Source organism: Rhincodon typus, chromosome 31 (genome assembly GCF_021869965.1).
Source record: "Rhincodon typus isolate 14 chromosome 31, sRhiTyp1.1, whole genome shotgun sequence".
Taxonomy (NCBI): domain Eukaryota; kingdom Metazoa; phylum Chordata; class Chondrichthyes; order Orectolobiformes; family Rhincodontidae; genus Rhincodon; species Rhincodon typus.
Genome location: NC_063362.1, coordinates 24,006,304 through 24,022,708, shown reverse-complemented (window position 1 = coordinate 24,022,708; position 16,405 = coordinate 24,006,304). Strand labels below are relative to the sequence as shown.

The window sequence follows — 16,405 nt, the reverse complement described above, 5'->3', positions numbered from 1 at the left end:
CACTCCAACTGCAGACTGCACCTTCAGGAGAAACTGCACCATAGGTAAGAGACTTTACAATTGTTTTTTTTTTCAAACAAAATAACGTTGTTATAGTTTACACACATCTATGTATACTTAGCTCCCCAGCTTCTCTATTGTAACTTGCATAAGCTTTGCACCTTTGGAAAATCTGCAGATCCACTCACTCTAGCATTGAGAAAACTAGTGAAGATTGTAGCTCACATTGCAGACACCAACAAAGGGAAAAATTTCTTCTCTTATGAAATCACATACAAATTTGTGATTTGGCATGTGTTTGCCCCAAAAGAAACCTTCCTCCCAGGCACTGGAGAGGGAGTAATCTAGACTGAGTAGTGATTTAGTGATGCCAAACTTGGGTATTAAAGACCTGTCTTCATGCAGTTATTCATATTACATTATTTCCTAGTCTGACAAAGTATCTTGAGAATTTCTTTTCTTTTAATAAAATTATCCCATTACACAAAGCATAGTTAAATGGAATGTCCTTGTATTAGGTTATGTTTTAAATCTGTAGTATTGTCTCACTGGGGAACTGAAAGTTGTGCCTGAAATCCTGTCCAGTTAGAACATGCTTCTGTCTAGGTTCATGTTCTCTCTATTACTCATTTTGATTGGCAGTTTCATGAGGTCAGGCAGGCTGACCCCTCACCAGGGGGTAGGGGTGACAGTTCATGGCCCATTTACCCCTGATCCCATGTTAGACTGAAATAACAAGATCAGGACAAGGTCAGGCTGCGTTTGTTAAGGCAGCAGCCATGATGGATCACCCGCCTGCCTCAGTCTGACACTTAACAACTTATTCCTATCTAACAGCAGAGAGACTCAGTGACCCCTCCGATCCCTAAAAAAGCATTTCTGCATCCAACTGCTCAATGAAGCATTTTTCATCTTAATGACAGATTACCGCTGAATCGAGTACAGCTAATTCAGTATGCACACCATTGCACATTTATTCAACACATTGTTAGTTAAGACCCCCATGACCTTGCTCCCCTCTATCTCTATTAACTTCTGCTAGCCTTCCATGTACCCTGCCAAACATACACCGTTACACTGACTCAGTCTGCTGTGCATTTTTTACCCTTTCTTTTCAGCCATCTAGGTTCAATGCTCTGCGATTCCCACTCTTTGCCTTTCCATCATCTCTTACCTTAGATACTACTTTGACTGAGCTTTTGATCAACCTTCCTAATCTCTTCTCTGTTGAATCAGTTTTCCCATGTATCAGTTAGTGCCTTGGGATCTTATTACTGTGTTAAACAATGTTATCGATATACAATTTTTAATGCATTTCTCCAAATTCTATACTCCACCCTTATTGGAGAATGAGCTAAATATTGCACTCCATATTCTATGAAAACTGGTACATTGTAAGCTGCCCATGTTAGGTACTACACACAGCAAAAACCGCTGTTCATGTTTTGAATGCATTTTTTAAGCTGAAATGATCGTTGCAAGTCCACCTATCTTCTTGTTGCTATTAATGGGCAGGGAGTGCATTTATTTCTCATACTGTCTTCTTCAGTAACCTTCACATAGAAAATGCCTGTCCTCTGTACCATATCATCGTGATAGTACAGTCAAAGTCTGTGGGTAGTGACTCATTGGCTATTCAAAGCATTGTTCGAACTCTGCATTGCCTGGGATGTCTGGTGGAAAAGCTGTGTTGGCAGACAATACAGACTCAAAGATCTACATCAACAGTGTAAGGGAATTAAAACTGAGATTCAACCCATTAGGTGGAGAAATAAACTATTTATGTGCAGTAAACATTCATGGTCAAAGAACCTTCCAGAAGAATCATTATCACTCATTGAAGGAGGTCCTTGGAAATTCCTCATACCTACACAAAAATCTTTACTGGGGGAGAAGAACCAAGAATATGTCCAAACCTCCAGATCAGAGAATTACTTTGTGTTAATCTAGATGAGGCTGTCGAAAGGAAATCGGGTGACTATTTGAAGAGAAGAAAAAAATTGCAGGACCATAGGGAAAGAGTGGGAAATAGGACATAGATGAGTTTCTCCTGCAGAAAACTGGCAAGTTCATGAAGGGCCAAATGATCTTCCTCATTACTGTAATCAGTTTATGACTCTATGTATCTTAATTTCAAGACTAAAGGTGTAAAAAGTATGTAGATTATGTACTCTACATGACATTGTGAACCATAACAAAAGTAGGGCAGGAGGTCATAACATCTTGTCTAGTGAGCCCCTTGTTTGTTGAACAAAGACTTGGTAACCTCTCCCATTCTCGATTGTGATGTGACATTAGTTCTCAGTGGGTAACAATCTAACAAACAGTCAAAAAACGAACAGGCTGACGCCAAACATTACCTTCGCATTATAGCAAAAGGCTTTCTTTAATATGTGGTGACTGCAACTAGAAGTTACAAGTTCCCATTTGTCTCAGATCTGAAAATGCATCAGTCCGGGATTAATGTCAAACACTCAACAGCTTGTACCTAACATAGTTCCTTCCAAGTGGTAAACATCCAAAAGGAGTGTTATTGATTGGAGAGATGAATATGGACCTGTAGTGGAAGAGTAGCTCTCATTAACTTTTATTTCTGTCTACAGCCAACAAGTATAAAAGAGCTAACCTAGCACATCAGCTAGCTCTGTATTGACTGGGCGATGAAGCTTCTTTGGAATGTGTAGCTTAGTATCACATTGAGTGTGTTCTTTGTCTGTTCAGCTTTTTTTTGAAGTATTGCAGACAAAACCCTGAAGCAGATCAGCATTAGTGATCAAGTTCAGCCTGTTAACTGCACCATCTCAAAAACCACATGTCTAACTGAGAAAGGCAGAAATTGGCTGATACCCCAAGCGAGGAAGTGGTGGTTGATGCAAAACCATATACTGTAAACAAGTATGTCTTCGATTGACTAACCAGTATTCTGAGAATTCTGCCACCATCAATTTGCTATTTGCAATAATTACAGAAGATTGCACAAGGCCCTTAAATATTCTGGAGAAAACGCAATAGAAAAATTTAAATGTAAAACAGCAACAAACAATTTTGAAATTCTGAATGCTAGAGATGAATTAGTTCAGCCTGCATCCTAAAAAAATCTAATGTTTTCAAAATGGTATTGAGTAGCAGCTATTAATGTATGGCTCATCTGACATTGATTGCTTTACTGTGGAAATCTCTCATTTTCAGAGTTCAGATTTGTTTCATTGCTCCCTCACTGAAACATTCCATCACATTATCAGATAGTTGACCTTTCCTCATGGTGTAAAAGCAATGGATGGGACTCAGTGTTGCCAGTGATGTACAATATCCTTAATAGGCATTCACCTATGGATTGCATTCTAAGAATGAAATTGGCGTAAAGGGGTGAAATAGACAAAAAGATCAAATTTTGACCATATATGATGAAAAACTTTCAATGGTCTTACGATGAACGGTAAAAATCCATGGTTCAACATGGGGTGAATATACCCATTGAGTCTCTTATTTCCTTCTTACAGTTAATGGAGTTTCAAAAGCCACAGATTTCAATGTCAAATAGTTCCACTGTGCATGTCCAATATTTTCAATTTTTTTTCACTTAAAATGTTTCACACTGAAGATAGGAAAATGTACAGCACACCAGTCAGTGACAACAAACGGCAAGTAGGTAATGATTTGGTCATTCCTATGTAAATGATCTAAAAATAGTTATCTTAAGGAGTGTTTCCGATAACTGCACTTATATAAAGTGTTATTATTTTCTTAAATAAGTTTCAGTCCCATTTCACTGGTGTTGCATATACATTTTGTTCTGAAGACTGACCTTCAGGATGATAGGAAATGAAAATGTTAACCATAAGTGACTTTAGGCATATGCTTTCTCAATTCTTCCTTTCCATTCCTGAAGGTAACAGTGTTTCTACAGTTTTGCAGGCACCAGCTTTTGGTTGCTATGTTGTCCTAGTTGCCTTTTGTCATGGTCTTTGTGTATAGGACTGGCACTATGATGTCAATTACAGAAACCAGTGTCTCAGTGTCCTGAGCTGCCCTTCCCTCCACTTTCCAGCAGACCAGGAGCTCCAGCAGATGTTCTGTTTCAACAGTCCTCCAGCCCATTCAAATTTGCTTCCCACTGTCCCTGCTGAAATCGGCTAAATCAGCACTGGCTAAGGATTAACCCTCGGACATGCTTATATATAGACATCAGTACCAAATATCAGTGCGTTCACTCAACAAAACAGATACACAGTATATGCACAGATGGAGTTAAAACCTCCAGTTGCAACTCTCATTCCTCAGGTCAGAGGAACAAACTTTTAATTGTTTGTCCAGATGAGCAGACTTGGCACTCCTGCACCCTCCTACTCAAAATAAATGGTGCCATTCAACCCTAGCAGCTATTCATGACTGATTGGCTTGTCAGGAGGGGAGACGATGTGGTGAAGGACAGAACTGCTTTTGAGGAGTATCCAAGTTGCCATTTTTCCCAAAACCCATGTATCCTTCAGGCGCTAACTACTCAAAACGAGCTCCGCTCAGCTTATACACCTAACATAGCACTCAGAGGTTTGTGCTCTTGCTCACAGCTTGGTTGTGACAGGAGACTAACAAGGGGATAGTGAAAAAACCTGAAGAGGTCAAATATGCCCAGTAACTTGTGGGGTTGTGTGGATCAAGGCGGACCAGGATGGACAACAAACCCGTTGAGAGACTTTGTCAGGAACATGCAGGGGCAAGCTCGACATGTCAGAGAGAGTGCAAAACCTCCAAACAACCAACCAAATACCTGCTGCACACACAGCGAACTCTGCAAATCATACTTTGGTCTTGGCAGCTATCTGAGAAGCCATCAGAGTGGAGAGAAGCCACCTTCCATCCAGAGGGGCAGCCTAGGAAGGCAGCATCTTTACATTTATCAGGTCACCTGATCTCACGGATTGTTGCGGCACTACACACAGCAAGGAGAGCTGACAGACTGAAGAACCTGGAAGCAAATCCAACAAGCTGACGATGACTGCATGCCCGCACAGAGTCTGTGTTAGTCATGGTCAGGGATTGGCCCCTGCCCTCAGCCCACACCCCTGATAGCTCCCACGTAGGCAGGCAGTGCAGGGACTGTTGACTGACTTACTCACTATCTACCTGTGCTTGCCTGGGTTATGTGCAGGTTAGTCCATTGAAGAGTTCACTGAGGCCGGGTGCTGCCTTCTCCCTAATTAATCCATTATTTGGCTAACCTCGCTGTGACCCCAGCCACAAACAGTCTTCCCCTTTCACTGCCTCAGCAGACTACTGTCAGCCCCTAACCTCACCTTGCCCCTCCCCACTCTCCAACAAAATACGGAGAAAGGTTCACTACCAGGGCAAGAGAGAGCTCCTGTTTGTCTGCTGACACTTAAGCTGGCCAAGAGGTCAATTTAAACAGAACTCCAAAATCAGATATCTCAATGCAAAACTAATCTGCCAAATCTTTTTCTTCCCCAACATCTATAATTAAAGATTAGTCACAATTTCTATTTTATAAGAATCTTTGTTTTAGTCACAATCAGACAGTGATCAGATATCTCTTCCAGGGCTCTCACTTTAAAAAATGCATTGCTGGAACTAAAACCATAAATCAACAACATCAATTTGCATTTATTTAGCACCTTTGAGTATTGGAAGGTTCCTTGCAGGCCTGGTGACAGGATGTTAAGGACTGATCGCCAATAACTAAGTCTAACTCTGTTCTGAAGAAGGGTCACTGGTTAACTGTTTTCTCTCCACAGTTGGCTGCTGAGTTTTCCTAGCAATTTCTGAATTTCTTTCTAACTTAATATCCCTTCCTCTCCAAGACGCACTGACTCTTACTAGGCTATGGATTTATCTCAACCACCAGCATTTCCCCGTGGCTATTCTGTACAGCCAAGTTTCAATGGTTAATGTTAGTGAACCACAGACAGCTAAGCTAAGTCTGTCCATTTACCTTGCAGTGGGAACTACTTCCTGGACAACTTTTCCCTGGTTAAAGGGGTATGGTTGAATCAGCAGGGCAAGGCTCTCCTGCTCTGTATGGTTTGTTAGCACATCAGGAGATGCAGTCATCTGCTGAACCAGTAAATAAAGGCCATCTGCAGAACACAGTACATATCACCAAGGTGCAAATAGTGACAGCATGATTTTCCAAACTGTACCGACTGTGTGCAATTCTCCACCAATACTTCACTTCAGTTAAGCATTTGAGAAGTTTAACAAAGCTTAAACTGTCCTGTCCCAGAACAATATATGTGTGTAACATGTAGGAACACACCAGTGTGAACAAGTCAGAATCTTCTTGTGAGAACTGTTAAGTACCCAGGCACTTGTTCAGTTTGAACGGCTTTTGGATTTATTTAACAGCGTGCTCATTCCACCTTAGCCCCAGTGTACAGATATTATTTGTAGCACCATCTCAGCAGTCTTCCAGATTCAGAAGAATAATGACCAGGAAAAGCCCTTTAGAGAACACATTGGAAATTGCCAGTGCCAGCAGAGAACTAAACTTATACAAAGATAGTTCTAATACCGAACAGCAACTGCACATTGAACTAAAGGAACATAGAAGGATATTTTGTTTAACAATAACACTTTTCCAATTGCTGTCCTTACCATCTTGATATGGATACAAAAGTTCAATATTGCTGATGCTGGAAATCTGCGCTAAAATCAGAAAATGCTGGAAATACTGAGTGGGTCTGGTAGCAAGAGGAACAGAGTGAACGGGTAGGATTTTACCAAGGGCTTCAGGCTTCTACCTTGGGACATAATGGGACCCGCACCTGCCCCTCATCCTGGGGGTTGTGGCCTAATCGGATGCATTTGACTTTGCTGTCCTATTAAGAACAAAAGATGGATTCATGATACTGTCAGTCCTTCAAGAGGCCTCTTACAGCAGAACTGGGCAAATCTAGGACAGTGTTAACGTTAAAGTAGTTGGGAAAGTGCAGCAATCCAATCTGCCATTATCTTACAGAATCAAAGCATGTTACAGTACAAAAAGAAACCATTCGACCCATCATGTCTGTACTGGTTCTCAAAAGAGCTACCCAACTAGTCCCGCTCTCCAGCCCTGTAACTTTCAAATATATCTCCAGCTCTCTTTTGAAACCTCCAATGGAATCCACCTCAGCACTCTCCCAGGCAGCACATTCCAAATCCTAACAACCCTCTGAGTAAATGTTTCTCCTCATCTCACTCCTAATTCTCTTACTCACAATCTTGAAATTGTGAACCCTAGTTACTGACATACCAACTAGTGGAAGCAGAATATCATTGTTCATAATTTTGAACACCTCAGTAAGGTCACATCTTAACTTTCTGTGTTCCAAGGAGAACAAACCCAATTTCTCTAATCATTCCTCGTATCTAAAATCCCTCATATCATTCTAATAAATCTCCTTTGCACTCTGGGCTTTAACATTTTTCCTTAAAAAAGTTGCTCAGAACGTGAACACAATACCCAAATGTGGTCTGACCAATCTTATTGAGTGATGGAGCAGGCTCCAGGGTACAAGTGACCTACTGCAGCTCCTAATTCATACGTAGGGGTAAAAATAAATCATGGACTCCTTAGTGCGGAGGGCAAAATCCTCCGCTTGGATCTTTGGGACTGTAGGGGTGTTGGGGATCTTTGATGCCTGCAGCCTTCTCTTCTGAGGATAGCGCCTCAGGACAAGGCAGAGGGGCTACTTTGCTGTAGGTAAAGTGCTAGTGACGCTGCAACATCACCCCTAACTGGGGCTTTAATTATATAAGCTATCTGTTCCCTCCCACTGTGCGGGCAACTGGTCCAAGTCCCAGCCTGGCCTCAGGAAATCTCCCTGATGGTGGGAATGCATTAGGATCACCTCCTGAGGCAGCTTCCCCCAACCCCAACCTTTTTCTCAGTCTCCAAACCCATCACCAAAGCACCAGGAAAACTCCATGCAATGTTTAGGGCAGTAACCTTCCATCGAGGCATTGGTACTTCTAGCATTTTCAATTATTAGCCCGATATAAACCCCTGCAGTGGTTCCGAGAATCTGGTCAAGCAGAAATACAGCAGGCAGCGTTTCTAGGTTTCAGGTCAATGATGTTCCACTTCAAGGTTCACGGTGGCTCAATGATCAGCACTGCTGCCTCACAGTGCCAGGGACCCTGGTTCATGCACATTCACCCCGTCTCTGCGTGGGTTTCCTCTGGGTGCTCCGGTTTCCTCCCACAGTCCAAAAGTGTGTGGGTTAGGTGGATTGGACATACGAAATTGCCCATAGTGTCCAGGGATGTTTGGATTAGGTGGGTTATAGGGGGATGGGTCTGGGTGGGTGCTCTAAGGGCCTGTTTCCACACTGTAATGATTCTATGATAAAAGATACTTACTGCACCGAATCCTAGTTTCTGAATGTTCAATTTTGTTTGTTTAAGATATTATTTAATTTTTTCACTTCCCAATTTTCTGTTGACGCAATCATTTTTTTAAAAGAAACAGATCTTCCTGTGAGGCAAGGGTCTAATATCTGTGGCTGCCTCGCAGACAGTCTCGAAACTGTTTGCTATCTCCTAGAGTGACTAACTGTAAGGGCTTCGCTTGCATTATTGTATTGAAGAGTACTGCTGTAATTTACCTAACACCACATGGCTTACCACCACACAGTTTCAGATGCCTGAGTAAATTCAAATCTCTGTTCCTGGTTGGTGAGTATTGTGCAGTCCATGTCTGATTACTTGATGTTACTGGGGACTGGTACTAGCATCGAGCTGGAAGCAAGCCAAGCTGCAGTAATAGAGATGCCTCTTCAGGTCTCATCAGTGTATCAGGGTTGACTGATTCAGTCAACAACAAAGGCTTGAGGCTTATGTGACTTAGCTATCAGGTTTTCAACTCTGCCATGGTGCACTGTGTCACATCCAATTCCTATCACAAGGTTTGGAGCCAATTTGACCCCAGCGAAATCCCAGTTTACAGGGACCACAATGACCTTTGTTAAAATTGCTGTCCATTCTTTGATTTACATAGGGTAACATGTACAGGGAATGAAAATCAAATTCTCATAATTATAGTTAAGAGCTGCCCTGAGCATCCAGTTAAGGTCCATGTACTCTATGCATTTACAGCAAGGAAGGAAGCCATTCGGCCTGTTGTGTCAATGCTGGGCCATTTGCTAAAATAATCCAAAATAAGTCTTACTTCCCCATTATTTAGTGTGTTTTTAAACTTTAAATATTTATCTATTAATCTCTTAAAAGCTGTAGTAATCTGTTTCAACTCCACCAGTGCAAATTAATTCATGCTCTTCCAAACTCTCCTGTTAAAAAGAATTATACCAAATGCATCTTCCACTTTTCCCAGATCATTTTAATTCCGTGAAACATCAGTGCTTCCCCAATGTGGAGGAATATTTATCTCCCCAGCTATTAAAAACATTCATCATTGTATGTATCCTCTTTGTCCTCTGTACTGCATTGGAATTAGTCCCATCATCCGAAGCCTATAGTTGATGTCTCCTATCCCTCGCTTCAATCAAAACTGTTTTGCATCACATTTTGATATGGAAACATTCACATTGCAATGCTTTTACTGTCCACCAGTGATAATGTTGATGCCCATTCCTTATTATTGGGGCAGCACAGTAGTTAGCACTGCTGCCTCACAGCACCAGGGACCTGGGTTTGATTCCTCTCTTGGGCGACCATCTGTGCGGAGTTTGCACATTCTCCCCATGTCTGTGCAGGTTTGCTCCAGTTTCCTCCGAAAGTCTAAAGATATGCAGGTTAGGTGGATTAGCCATGGGTAATGCAGGGTTACAGGGATAGAGTAGGGGGGTTAGTGGTTAATGCTCTTCGCAGGGTTGGTGTGGACTTGATGGGCTGAATGGCTTATTTCCATATTGTAGGGATTCTATGATTCTATTGAAGAATAAACATGGAACAAATTCCCAAGAATGAAAGCCTCCTTTAGTTGCAAAGCAATGTGTGAAATACATTCAGGTAGATTCTCCCAAACTCCTCCAGTGTGCAAAAGAGGTAGTGTGGCAAGCTCCATAAGAAATGCCACAAGATGCATGCTGTACATTTTAACTGGGTTAGACTTGCCCTGGAAGTACCTAACACTGTCACTGGATGGTTTAAACTGAAAGCAGTCCATTCTCCAGCAGTAACATCTCAACTTACATAAAAGCCAATCACTGAAGCTGCTGGAAGTGCTCAGCAGGTCTGACAGCATTTATGAAGAAATAAACAAGAAGTTCTGTGAAGAAAAGTCATATTTCATCAGAAATATTAAGTGTTGCTGTCTCTGCTGAGTATTTGCAGTACTTCCTGTTTTCATAACATCCCTCACTGTCAGCACAAAATAAGCTCTGGCCTGGTGGCCTGTCGTATTAGGGCTAGTCCTGGCTGCTCTTATTCAACTTGATAAAAAGTACTTGTTTCTATCTCTTTGTCTTCTTTTGATAAATGTATGCAGTTACAATGAAAGACCACATTTTAAGACTGTTTTGAGTTTAAAACCTCAAACTACACAGGTAGTTTTAGTCTTCTCCTTGAGTAAGCATTCGTTTCCTTGTGTGTTCTATCAGTGAGCCTTGGACTTTGCGAGTTAATTAGTCTGTAATTATAACCAGGTATCAGCGTATGTATTCAGGTAAACATGGATAAATATTGTCCTTGGCTCAGATAAGATCTCATCTCATGACCACGAGATAACAGAGACAAATAAAATGCAATAACTGCCTCCCTCCCCAGTCCAAGCCAATCCGGCCCAACTATAGCCGAAGGCCCACAATGCTGGCAACCATGAGATTTCTCAACCAAGTATGTACCCTTTTCATGGGACTCTTAGCACTAAGTATTTGTCAGTTTGATGTGATTTCTCTTTATTCCTCATTCAGCTTCGACACATATTTCCTATCAGGAATAATCAGACTACAAGGAAACACTTTAAAAACCCCTCCCTAGGGCAAGTTTGCTGTGACTAACTACAGAGTAGTTGATTCTTAACTACCCTTCTGGAAATGGCCTAGTAAGCCATACTGTCCGAGCAATTAGAGATGGGGACAAATGCTGGTGCTCATTCCATTAAATAATTCTTTTAAAAACTACCACTGTACAAAATAACTATGTACAGCCTAAAAGGAAGGCCAGAAGTTGAAACTTTCCCTCTTCCTGTCTTCACAGCTATGACAAGAAACAAAATACACCATTTTGTACAGCATGAGAAGAGGGTACTGATTGGTTAGGCCATCATTGCCTTGAAATGCAGCAAGGACAGTTAACTGTCAATCTTAATTCGTAACAGACAGGTAGATTCTGATTGGTCAGGGCATTACCATGGGGATGCATCAGAACTTGGATCTCTCCATGATACCTTTATTTTTAAAAGTAGTACAAATTCCATTTGTCTACAGAGAAACAGGATTCTGACTGCATACATAAATAATCAGGCCCCTGTTTTAAGGATCATAGAATCCCTACAGTGTGGAAACAGGCCCTTCAGCCCAATAAGTCCACACCGACCCTTGGGGCATCTCATCCCCCTAACCTACACATCCCGGAACACTATGGGCAATTTAGCATGGCCAATCCACCTAACCTGCACATTTTTGGACTGTGGGAGGAAACTGGAGCACCCAAAGGAAACCCACGCAGACACAGGGAGAATGTGCAAACTCCACACAGATAGTCGCCAGAGGGTGGAATTGAACCCAGGTCCCTGGCACTGTGAGGCAGCAGTGCTAACCACTATGCCACCCCTCATAGTTAACTGCTCTTGTGGCATCTCCTTGCCAATGATGGCACAACCGATCAACATCTTTTCCTTATGCTGTATAAAACAAAGTAGTCCCAGTCCCAGTCCCAGCTCCAACCCCACCCCCATCTGTTTCTTGTGTCCTAGTTCTAATGAGAGCAAGATGGAAAGCTTCAGTTTCTAGTCTCTTCTTAGGCTGTATCTAATTGTTAAGTACATTAGGAGCATTTCAGCAATGTTGAAGTATAGACTGCAAATCCAATTTGGAAACATTGCGGTCCCTCTACCTAATTGAATCAGTGAGTACAGAGAAAGTCGGTTCATACTGAGCAGGTACAGTGAGGTGGGGGGTAGGGGGAGACACGTGGTGATGGAACATTCCTGGTCTCGTCCTATCCCAGTGGGAACACGATGATAAAACAGCACTAGGGCTCATTCTCTTGTACCTGAGGTACAAAGTAGAGCTTTGGTGTCAGAAATCTGACGCTTGTTAGGGATTCAGCATCAACTGTGGCTATAACCACAGAACCTGAACTGTTCCCACCTTGTATGTGGGCGCAGAATCCAAAATTCGATCTAGTCTCAATCCCTGTATTATACAAGGGAGGAGACAAGAACTGGCAAACCACAGATACAGGTACTCAATCCTGCAAAACCCTGCAATGCATTTATTGAGACAGTCGAAAAATTAAGAGTGGGAATGTCCACCTTCACCCTGTATGCACATACGGTTAGTACATCCACACAGTAGTATTTTGGGACTATTCCACAAACAGTGATGCTCAATCAACATTAACAAAAATGCTGAGGGATAAAGCAGCAAATGGTAGGGGCACGTACAGTTAGATCACAAATCTGCCACTAAAGAGCCGAACAGGTTGGAGAAGCTAAATGACCCCTGTTCCTATGAATACTTTCACCAGTAAGCAGCTAGTCATTAGCATCCTCCAGACAGTTTGTTTTCTATTTTATTCATTTACTAAATCCAAGAAAGAGGAAAAATAGTTAATGGTTTTAGGCCAGACAGTAAATTACAGTTTAAATATTAAAATTTACAATATGATTTAAAATGAAAAGTGATGAATTTCTGTGACATTCCTGTCATTAAACACAGAGTCAAGTGGAGCTGTAAGGAGTCATTGCCACAGTGTGAATAAAAAACATCTGGTATATTCACATGGAATAGCAACTGTCACATTTAGGAGTAGAAGCAATGTAGCATTCCTGGTGAACCATTTCCAACACTCCAAAGTCACATATTTTGATATTTAACTCAAGGAACAAGTCACCTTGATTGTGTTTCTGGTCCACACATTAAACGTCCAGTTTGATTGTACACAGTTTGCCTTGAGGGAGCTCAGGACTGATGCCACTGTGTGGATCCAATTCTTAACATTATGCAAGATATGACGGAAAACATCCACAGAGCTGCCTGCAGTGCACACATTCTGTTCAAAGTTCATTTTCCAGCTTGCTTGCAAGATTCAGGTGGGATCAGTGTGGGGGTCTCCCTCTTATGTTCGTCCTTTGAAGCTGTCCATACACGCGTAGCTTCCTGTAAACCTGTAAATCTCTTCCAAAGCTGTGTGAGGGAGGATACTGCAACCCAGAGAGGGGGAGAAATAAGGTCAAAACAAAGTTCTGTTCATTACAATGCTTCTCGATTTGCAAATTAAACCGCACAGCACCTCACTTAGGCCTGTCCCAATGTGTACTGCATTAAGCCAAGGTACAGTCATGTTTGAGGAGAGGCTACTTTTGAGCATAGTAAGATCACAAAAACAGCAGAAAAGATGAATGACCAGTTATAATGTTTTCTGCTGGTGTTGATTTGAGGGAGGAATGTTAGCCAGGGTACCAGAACCTCTGGTTCTCGGTTGGTGCCAACAGGAAGTATGATGTCACCCTAAGCAGATGGCATCTCATTTCATCATTGCAATGGAAAATTAGTATCACTCAATGCAATGCTCCCTCTGTACCACATCGGAATATTCATCTTGGTTGCCCTCTCAAATCCAGATGCGGGGTTTAGCCTGTAATCTCTCAGGCCCAGGGGAAATTTATCAACGGTTTAACTGCTCTTTCTTAATCAGGAGCTCAGCCAGTGTTGGCCGTTAGATAGTGAGGGTTAGCACTGCAGGGTAAAGTCTGATCCCACACCCACTTTGCAGTGCAGCTGCAGGTTAGCAGTCACCCTCGCTAATTTCCACTGAGCTAATTTCCTCGCTAATTTCCACGGAGCCATCAATCAAGGCCACCTCAGTACCCGATCCAACTCAGCAATGCACAGGGAGAAACCTGGACCCCTTTGGAGCTGCAGTGACTTGGTAGATTTACAAACCGCCCCTATTCTTAAAAAGCACAGTCAGGAATAAACAGAAGCTCTGGAGTAGTTTCAATCGAGGCTGTGTCAGCCCCTCGCGGGCAGGAAATTTTTCTCACCTCACTGACCTGCTTTGGTTTGAAGACAAGCCCAAACAGCCTGACAGAAAGTGTCATCACCAGCTCATTTCACTGGTGACCTTCTCATGCTGTCAGTGACACAACCCTAAGTAGCTGCACTGTGGGTGGTATCGTGCTCTCTGAAAGGGGACTGAAGCTCTTCGTTCAGCAGAACTCCCAGACAGCTTTTACTCTCGCTACAAGCACAAGGTCTAAATAAAGGAGGCCCATCTAATCCACCTGAACGAGCCAGCTGCCCCCCTCTCCGGGTTTCTGCAAATTGCAGCAATTGATTTTTACACGCTGGCCACTCTGCAATCTATCCTACATTTAACTTTTGCCCGTTAATGCTAATACTTTAACCCCACGTCCCCTTTACCGCCGAGAGTTTGCCAAAGTAAAGGGCTTCATTGGCACCCGTGCTCTTCTTTGAGAAGCTCTCTCAGGCCCCTCCCTCCAAAGCAGACTGGCCCTTGTGTGGGAGGGAATGACCGGGGGGTCAGGTTTTTAAACCGACTCACCTTTTCATGATGACCAGTAAGTGCATGGTCCAGGGTAGCAGCAGGAGGGCCTGGTTAGTCTGTACTGCTTCCACTGTCCGTCGAGCAACCGTGTCCGGCTTCAGGGGAGGGAACAGCTTGGGAAATCTGCAGCAGGAGAAAACAATACACAAGGGAATCACATTTCTGCTTAACACCACCCCAAGGGGTCGGCACACAGTTCCAGCGTAAATCGACCTCAAGGAAAGGGTGGGCTGGAATGTGTGCAGACACCTCAGGGATGGCAGAAAGGGCCTGCACTTATCACTTTGGCACTGACCTGACCCCAAACCTTAACAATGCAGTGCCAGTACAGTAGGCACTGACTCTATCCAAGAGGGAGACACCTGAATGGCACACTGCCATTCTTAAAACAGGATTGATTTATGTTCACTGCTTAAAAAAAAAACGATCGAATCAACCCAGTTGCCTTCATCTTTGAACAAGTTGAATGCACTGTCTGGTGTAGCCCCTTCCCAGTCTCTCAATCCATATTCAGCTGATTTGGAGCCTGCTAGGGCATCAGATACAATCAGATTCAGCATCGCAGGGTTAGGAAGGTGGAAGCCTGACATCTAATGAGGGAAGTTTCCGGTCTGGTGCCAATCTCCAGGCACTCACTGGATTGAACACTTTAATTAAATATCGCATCAGCAATCAATGGAGGCAGTTACAGCCACTTGACTACAATAAGGAAATACCACCAGCTCTTTTCATACCATTCCAACAAGTGCTTTTGTTAACATGTTTCTTTTCATCAACATTCAAGGGTACAGACCAGGGAACAAAGAACAGTTTGTTACTGGATTAGTCGACAATCTCATCTTTCTCCTGGAACAGTCTTTATTACATTGATTTTATGGAGATCCTGCTGGATGCTGCTGGGACTTTCCTTTCCCTCCTAAGCTTCAAATCCAGAATTGGCATTTCTGTCTCCCACCTCCTACTCCAACTCATTTTCTGCACTTACCCCTACATTGTAAAACCCTTTCCCCCTTCATCATCCTTGCCTCCTAATAACATGTGGACTTTTAATGAAGAAGAATTTCCACTTACACAGCACCCTAGCACAGCAGAGTTCCCAATGTATTGTGTAAGCAAGCACAAGCATTGTTAGAAAGCAAAACCAAATGGTCAGGTATCATCACCCGACCTCCTGCTCTGAAGCAGTAATGGTCTTGTGCTGTAAACTATCAGCTTCACCATTAGCACACAGCACAGCAGTCTGTACCATCTACAGGACGGACATCAGCAACTCGCCAAGCCTCCATCAACGGCATTTTCCAAATCCATAACCATGACCACCCAAAAGGACAAGAGTAGCAGATATATGGGGACACCATCCCTTGCAATTTCCCCTCCAAGTCACAAACCATCCTGACTTGGAAATATAATTGCTGTTCCTGTACTGTCACTGGGTCAAAATCCTGAAAGTCCCTTCCTTAAGGCATTGCGGGTCTCCCTACACCATGTGTATTGTCTTGGTTCAAAAAGGACATTCACTGCTACCTCAACAGATGAGAAACAGATGATGGCTTAGCCAGCGATGCCCACATCCTATGAAAGAATTAACTTAGAACACATCCTTCACCCTCTAATAGCCTGTGGTGAACAATGAGCAAAGACTTTGCCACTGACCAGCTATGGAAAGCTATTATAACAAGGTGTAGAGCTGGATGAACACAGCAGGCCGAGCAGC

The 16,405-nt window shown here is 42.8% G+C and overlaps 1 protein-coding gene across 1 annotated transcript in view; it reads right to left on the bottom strand.

Moving 5' to 3' along the window:
- Window positions 1–12,675: 12,675 nt before the first annotated feature.
- Window positions 12,676–16,405, bottom strand: part of LOC109924401 — a 22,944-nt gene continuing 19,214 nt past the window's right edge. Inside the window, exons 4-5 of the mRNA XM_048614897.1 lie at window positions 14,689–14,998; window positions 12,676–13,324 (exon numbers count right to left, since the gene is read on the bottom strand). Of these exons, the coding sequence (XP_048470854.1) occupies window positions 13,240–13,324; window positions 14,689–14,998 (395 nt within the window). The 3' untranslated portion in view covers window positions 12,676–13,239. The remainder of the gene's footprint in view (window positions 13,325–14,688; window positions 14,999–16,405) is intronic.